The sequence below is a fragment of the Bombina bombina genome, chromosome 2 (genome assembly GCF_027579735.1).
Source record: "Bombina bombina isolate aBomBom1 chromosome 2, aBomBom1.pri, whole genome shotgun sequence".
Classification (NCBI taxonomy): domain Eukaryota; kingdom Metazoa; phylum Chordata; class Amphibia; order Anura; family Bombinatoridae; genus Bombina; species Bombina bombina.
Window position 1 is genome coordinate 1,337,446,204 of NC_069500.1, and position 8,452 is coordinate 1,337,454,655.

The 8,452-nt window shown below is 41.9% G+C and overlaps 1 protein-coding gene across 1 annotated transcript in view; it reads left to right on the forward strand.

Moving 5' to 3' along the window:
* LOC128650344 (cell death abnormality protein 1) overlaps positions 1–8,452 on the forward strand; it is a gene marked incomplete in the record, with an annotated part of 251,222 nt that overhangs the window by 86,975 nt on the left and 155,795 nt on the right. The window contains 1 exon segment of the mRNA XM_053704215.1: positions 2,897–2,985. Coding sequence (XP_053560190.1) covers positions 2,897–2,985 — 89 coding nt within the window.

Below are 8,452 nucleotides of genomic sequence, written 5' to 3' on the forward strand. Positions count from 1 at the left end.
CCTTTTGTGTTGGTTAATACAGTTATGTAAAGTAATAGCCACTGCCATGTTGCAACCTAGGTTTAAAAGCCTGGTAACTTATCTTACAGTTAGGGCAGTCATAAATGAGAGGATATAAAACAACAATCATACATGGTTAATGCTACTTTTGTAAAAACAAATATCTATACTGTAATTGCGTTTGTAACGCGTCCATAACCGTCGTCAGTTGTGCACGCATCCAAAAAAATGTTGGCTGCGCGCACAGCCAAAAGAATTCGGGTTTTTTGGGCTGTGAAAGAACTGAATGCCCTTTTTAAGGGCAACGCCCACACAAATACCCCTTTAAGGGCAATGGGTAGCTTAGGTTTTTTTAGGCTTTACATTTTTTTATTTTGGGATGTCTGGTTAGGTGGGGGTTTTTACTGTTAGGCGGTAATTGGTAAAAAAAAAAAAACCCACTTAGGTAAAAGAGCTGTTTAACTTAGGGCAATGCCCTGCAAAAGCCCTTTTAATGGCTATTGGTAGTTAAGTATTAGATTAGGGGGTGTTATTTTGGGGGGATTTTTTATTTTTATAGAGGTAATTAGTTTAGGTTTACATTTTTTTTATTTTGGATAGCTTTGTTTATTTTTGTAATTTTTATTTTTTATTTTTTGCAATAGCTTTGGGGTTTGTATTTTTTTTTTTTTTTTTTTTAAATAGACTGCTCTCTGGGCAGGCTTATTGCCTAGTATTAAATAAAAGTAAACAGATTGTTGGGGGGGGGGGGGTGGGAGATTGAAGCACAGAGTAGACACTGAATAGGACTAAACTGTGCATAAGTGATTTTTTTCTTTTCTTTCTTTGGCCTTTTTGTTTCATCCTTTTTTTTATTTATTTATATAACACTTTTTTTGCAGATTTTTTTTTTTTAGTTTTACATTAACAGGACGGTTGAAATATCATGTAAAGCAACCATTAACACATGAAAAGACCTAGGTTTACAGTTTGATTAAAACTCTATCATCTACACAATATACATTGACGTAAAATGTAAAAACTTAAATATCTTGGATACTGTAGCCAATCAGTTTTTTTTTTTTTTTTTTGTCCTATTTAAATTCAGCACATCAACATACATAATTAATAGCAAATTTTATCTCTGATAAAGACTTCTAAAAAAATTGTAGACTACCCCAACCTGATTCCATCATTGTAAATCAGACAATCGCATGAACGATCGTGTCATTACAACTTTTACTTATTTGTTAACAACTGAACTTTTGTTCCGATGTAGATCAATAAGTCCCAGCAGGAAGGGGTTAATGAACTTGACAGGCAGGTTGTTCCAAACACCTTGGAGATATAACCACTGTTCTTCTGTGGATTTAGGATTTAGACAGCTTCATTTTTCTTTCTGTCTCTTCGTGTAGTCCCAGATAAACTCGTATGTTGATATTGGGGCTCTGTGGGACCCATTCTATCATTTTCAGGGCTCCTTGTTCTTTACGCTGAAGATGGTTCTTAAAGGGACAGTCTAGGCCAAAAAAAACTTTCATGGTTCAGATAGAGCATGTAATTTTAAACAATTTACTTTTATCACCAATTTTGCTTTGTTCTCTTGGTATTCTTAGTTGAAAGCTTAACCTAGGAGGTTCATATGCTAATTTCTTAGACTTTGAAGGCCACCTCTTTTCAGAATGCATTTTAACAGTTTTTCACCACTAGAGGGTGTTAGTTCATGTATTTCATATAGATAACTTCACGTGCACGAGCACAGTGTTATCTGGGAGCAGGCACTAATTGACTAAACTGCAAGTCTGTCAAAAGAACTGAAATAAAGGGGCAGTTTGCAGAGGCTTAGATACAAGATAATCACAGAAGTTAAAAGTATATTAATATAACTGTGTTGGTTATGCAAAACTGGGGAATGTGTAATAAAGGGATTATCTATCTGTTAAAACGATAAAAATTCTGGTGTAGACTGTCCCTTTAATGACTTTGGCTGTATGTTTAGGGTTGTTATCATGCTGCAGAATACATTTGGGGCCAATCAGATGCCTCCCTGATGGTATTGCATGATGGATAATTTAGCTTTAAGGAGACAATTAATTCTGACCAAATCCCCAACTCCATTTAAAGAAATGGAGCCCCAAACTTGCAAGGGAACCTCCTTATAGCCTTTATAACCTCTAAATCTCTGCCTGTTTCTAAGCCCCTGCAGGTCACCTCTTATCTCAGTGCATTTTATTAGCTTTTGACAGCCACAGTGCTAGTTCACATGGGCCATATAGATAATCTTGTGCTCACTTTTGTAAAATTAGTCAGGAGCCAGGACTAATTGGCTAAAATGCAAGTTTCTAAAAACCACTTAGTTAAGGGGCAGTCTGCAGCGGCTTAGATACAAGGTAATCACTGAGTTAAAAAGTATATTAATATAATAGTGTTGGTTATGCAAAACTGGGGTATTGGTAATAAAGGAATTATCTTTCTTTTAAAAAAAAATATTTTTCAAGTAGTGTCCCTTTAAGTATGACTGCTTAGTGTTGCTTTATTACAACAATGAAACAGACTGTTTCATATCCCTTTTTTTAAAGTTACAGTAATATTGTAAATGCACTGACATTCAAGCTAATAGTTTTATTCCTGACTTCATGGCACGTGCACATTCGCTCACATGCAGTCTGTATTTGCTGCTGGGAGGTCTGTACTTGCAGGTTATTCCTTTGTTAAAGATGCAGATTTAACTGTGCTTTTTGCTTCTAGTAACATTTCTCTTTACTCCGGCATATTAACAATACGTAACTCAGTACTCTGCTGACTATCTTGGAATCTTTGTGATTTAGAGTAAATGTCTTCCTTGAGTTCTAAAGCACTTGGGGTTTTATTTGAAAGGGAAGTGCTTGATAAATGTATTCTCCTTTTCTGTTCACAGCATTACCAGTTGTACAGAATGCACAATTTGCCCTGCTGGAGAGGAAGCCCTAAGTGTAGGGTCAGGAGAGTGCTCACAATGTCCCCCAGGTAAATGACTTAATAGGGTAGAATATGGAATGTGCAGGTCAACTATAAGCATAATGTTACATTTTTATATCTGTGTATGCTCATGTGTATTTAAATATTTTGGCTGCATAATTTGTGTATACAAATGTATAGGTTATTGCATATTTCGTCTGTGTATGTCACTGATTTTCAAACCTGTCAGGTCTCCCTAACGGGCCAGATTTTCAGGATTACCTTGGGTGAGAGCAGGTAAAATAACCATGTTTACTAATCAGCTGATTATTTCTCCTGTGCTGTAGTTCAGATATCTTCAAAATCTGGCCTGCTAGTGCTAAGGGAGGCCTGAGGACAGGTTTGAAAACCAGTGGTGTATTTTAATGCATTAATAATACAAAAATAAGAGCAATTGGCAAGTCTTCTCACTGTATAAATAACTAAAACTGGGGTCAGATCTCCTTTTTATTTGTCTGCACATCTAATTAGGTAAACAGATGTAATTTGAGAATATATATCAGCCATGGATAAAGAAAAAAAACTATTCCAGAATACTCAAATATTAACCCTTTCACTACCGGGACTTTGAGACAAAAACTTGCCCAAAATACCAAATTTTTAGCATTTTGGCTATCACTCCATTTAAACAGAAATAGAGCCTTTTTGTATTTTTATTTACCTGTCAAAACTATATATACTGTGTGTATCTATGTATGTATAATTTTATTTATTATATATATATATATATATATATATATATATATATATATATATATATATACATATATACATATATACATACATACATGTATCAGCGCACAACATATTTTTTACTGCTGCAAAAAATTGCCTGCAAATACATCAAGAGACAACTATTCTTTTTTAAATAATATTGGGAACTTAGTCACACAATATGGCCATATTCTGCTTAGCCAGTCACCATATATATATATATTTTTATTTTTCTATTTTTTTTTTTTTAAAGTAGACAACCCAAGCTATTGAGCCAGGCCCATTTTGGTATATTTCATGCAACCATTTCACCGCCAACTGCGATCAAATAAAGAAAAATTGGTACTTTTTTTCACAAACTTTGGGTTTCTCACAGAAATGATCAACATACTACTTGAGCAATCGTAACACAATTGTTTCTCTGGGATCCCCTTCGTTCAGAAACGGCAGACATATATGGCTTTGCCATTGCTTTTTGGTAATAAGAAGGCTGCTAATTGCAGCTGCACACCACACTTCTATTATTCCAGACAGTGAAGGGGTTAATTAGGTAGCTTAAAAGGTTAATTTTAGCTTTAGTATAGAGATTAGCCTCCCACCTGACTAGGGTGACCACATTTCCAAACTGCCATTCAGGGACTCGCCCCCCCCCCCTTAAAAAAAAAACAATAAAACACGCAACCTCCCGCACGAAACAACGAAAAAACAAAGTATTGTCAAACACCGAAACTGCCAACATCTCAAAATAATAAACCTCTAATCCGCAAATAACATAATTAAAATATTAACCACTAAACCGCCAACCCCCACATCGCAATAAACCTATTTAACCTATTAACTCCTAAACCGCCACCCCCCACAGCGCAAATAACTAATTTAATTACTAAGGCCCCTAACATAACACCCCCTAAATTAACCCCAATACTAAGTTACACTTAAATAAAACCTAACATTAAATTACAAAAAAAATAAATAAAATTACAGAAAAAAAATAACACAAAAATTAAAAAAATTAAACCTAATCCCTATGAAAATAAAAAAGCCCCCCCAAAATAAAAACACCACCTAGTCTAAACTACCATTAGCCCTTAAAAGGGCATTTGTAAGGCATTGCCCTAAGTTAAACAGCTCTTTTACATTTAAAAAAATACTAAAACTCCCCCAAAATAAAAAACCTAAACTACCCATTGCCCCTAAAGGGGCATTTGTATGGGCTCTTTTTTACAGCCCATTAAATCCCTAATCTTAAAAAATCTTAAAACTAAGCCCCAAATAGGTACTCGCCGTTCCTGAAGTCCATCGGAGGTCTTCTTCCAGGCGGCTCCATCATCTTCTATCTTCATCCGGAGCGGAGGTGCAGAGCTGGCTTCCCTGATGCACAGATCCTCAGCGGCAGTCTTCAGAGGCTCCTCTTCATGCGATCGTCCGTCGCACACTGAAGATTGAATGCAAGGTATCCCATGTTTATTGGGGTACCTTGCATTCCTATTGGCTGAAATTTTGAAATCAGCCAATAGGATGAGAGTTATTGAAATCTTATTGGCTGATTTGAACAGCCAATAGGATTTCAGTAGCTCTAATCCTATTGGCTGATTTCAGCCAATAGGAATGCAAGTTACCCCAAATTGAATGTGGTACCTTGCATTCAATTTTTAGTGTGCGCCGGAGATCAGATAAAGAGGAGCCTCCACGCCAATGAGGATCGCTGCCACTGAGGACCGCCACTCCGGATCCACGCATCGGGGAAGAACACGTCGCCTTCACTCCAGATAGGGGCAATGGATAGCTTTAGGTTTTTTGAGTGTTAGGTATTTTTATTTGGGGGGGGGGGGGTTTGGGGGGGTTTACTGTTAGGGGGTAATTTACGTAAAAGCTGTTTAACTTAGGGCAATAACCTGCGAAAGGGTATTAGTTTTAGGTTTAAATTTTTTATTTTGGATAGCTCTGTTTAAAAAAAAAAAAAAAAAAAAATCTGTAATTTATTTATTTATTTATTTTTTTGTAACTTTAGCTTGGAGGTTTGTATTTTTTTAAACATAGACTGCCCTCTGGGCAGTCTTATCGCCTAATATCTAATAAACCACAAACAAATCCACATATTTCTTAATGTGTAAATGGATGTATTACTATAAATATATTCTTGAAAATATAATACCAACGAGACATTAAATTATTATATTAATGCTGTATCTAATTCAGCTCACATGGCAATATCACTGTACTCAAATCCTTTCATATTAGACCACATGGCACCAGCTCAGTGACGTGCAGTCACAGGAGGCAGGTGAGGCAGCGCCTACCCTGGCCAATCTATGTAATTACAGGCAGCATTTATTTAAAATTAAAAAATAAAAAAATTATTATTTTTTTTTTTCATATTTTTTTTTTTTATAAAATAAGGTGACCCCCCCCTACCCCCCCACCCCTCCACCAAAATCATGATTCTGTGTGTAAATTTTATTAAAACTGACTCACTGTTTGTTTATACATCAATACATTCATATTGCGCAAGACAAGGACAGCCGGCTGTCCTTGCATTGCGCAATATGAATGCATTGACTACTGTTGAAGTGTATGGGACGCTGAGAGACTGCCACCAGAGGAGAAAAGGTGCTAATGCAGTGCTCTCCAATGCGCCCCATACGCTTCCACAGGAGGCTAGCCTCCGTCCTGGCCGCCTCTCACTACTAGTCTGACTCTCAGCCAATCAGATTCAGAACTCGTCTGAATCTGACTGGGGCTGGCATGCAACCAGGGGCGTAACTAATGGTGATGTGAAGGTCGCCATTGCGATCGGGCCAAGCAGTTCTCCCAAACAGGGGGGCCCAACAAGACAGGTGGTGTTTTTTTATTATTTATTTTATTTTTTTTCCCCCCAAAAAAAAAACTTATTATGACATGTTCGATTCTCATTTTCATAATGACCAGGGGCCCAGGGGGCACTAGGGCAGCCAATTATCACTTTCTTTGATCAGAGCGGTGTACGCTGCTGCCCCGGCTGGAACTTTGCATTTTGGTGCGCACTGATATCTGCTCCCTCCTGACTGGCTGCACGCTGCGCACGCACATTTATCAATTGTCTTGTGACTGCACGTGCGGTGCAGTCTGTCAGTAGCAGAAGTCTGGAGTGTGGTCTGTGGAAAGCCCTGGGTCCAGTGGGAGACTCTGGAAAGCACGGCAGACTGGCAGCAGCAGTGTCACAGCCAGTGACTACCGAGTGAAGAAGAATGGAGTGGAAGGTAAGTTAAAGCTTCTTCACACACAGACTGAGGGGGGGCCGCAGGGGCACGGTGAGCTCCTCAGAGTCAGACTGAGGGGGGGCATGGTCATGCACGGTGAGCTCACTCAGTGAGCTCACCGTGCATGACCATGCCCCCCCTCAGTCAGCTCAGCCTCAGAGTCACTGTCAGACTGAAGGGGCCTGGGGCTGGGGGGGGGGCGCGGGTGTGGTCGTGACAGTGCACATGGTTTTGTCGGCTCTAGCTGGGAGAAAATCTTCAGAGTGAGAGTGAGTCCCTGCACCTGGTAATAAATGTATTATATGTGTAAAGTATGCATGCCACATGGCTCATGGGGGCCTGGCCTAGCTCGGAGGTCCGTGGAGGGGGCGTGGCATATCGCGGGGGTCCGTGGAGGGGCGTGGCCTAACGCGAAGGTCCTGGGGGGCGTGGTCGGGGGCGGGGCCGTGGATAGAGCTCAAACAGCTCAAAAGAGGGGAGAGAAAGCTCAAGAGGGGATAAAGAGAGATGGGGGGGAGAGAGAGATAAGATAGAGAGGGGAGATAGGGAGAGGGGAGAGAAAGAGGGGAGTGAGAGGGGAGATGTGAAGAGAGAGAGAGGGGAGAGAGAGAGAGACAGAGAGGGGAGATGTGGGGAGAGAGAGAGAGAGGGGGGAGATAGGGGGGAGAGAGGAGACAGAGAGAGGGGAGAGAGAGAGAGGGGTGAGAGAGAGGGGAGAGAGAGAGGAGAGATGGGGAGAGAGAGAGGGGGGAGATAGAGGGGGGGGAGAGAGAGAGAGAGAGGGGGAGAGAGAGAGAGGGGGAGAGAGAGAGAGGGGGGGAGAGAGAGAGAGAGGGGGGGGGGAGAGAGAGAGAGAGGGGGGAGAGAGAGGGGGGGGGAGAGAGAGAGAGAGGGGGAGAGAGAGGGGGGGGGGAGAGAGAGAGAGAGGGGGAGAGAGAGAGAGGGGGAGAGAGAGAGAGGGGGGGAGAGAGAGAGGGGGAGAGAAAGAGGGGAGAGAGAGGGGAGAGAGAGAGAGAGGGGGGAGATAGGGGGGAGAGAGGAGACAGAGAGAGGGGAGAGAGAGAGAGGGGAGAGAGAGAGGAGAGATGGGGAGAGAGGGGGAGAGAGAGAGAGGGGGGAGAGAGAGAGAGAGAGAGGGGGAGAGAGAGAGAGTGAGGGGGGAGAGAGAGAGAGAGGGGGGGGAGAGAGAGAGAGAGGGGGGGGGAGAGAGAGAGGGGGGGGGGGAGAGAGAGAGAGGGGGGGGGAGAGAGAGAGAGGGGGGGGAGAGAGAGAGAGAGGGGGAGAGGGGGGGGAGAGAGTGAGAGGGGGGGGAGAGAGAGAGAGAGGGGGGAGAGAGAGAGAGGGGGGAGAGAGAGAGAGAGGGGGGGGGGAGAGAGAGAGAGGGGGGGAGAGAGAGAGAGAGAGAGAGAGAGAGGGGGGGGGACGAGAGAGAGGGGGGAGAGAGAGAGAGAGAGAGGGGGGGGGAGAGAGAGAGAGGGGGGGAGAGAGGAGATGAGAGAGAGAGAGAGGGGGGGAGAGAGAGA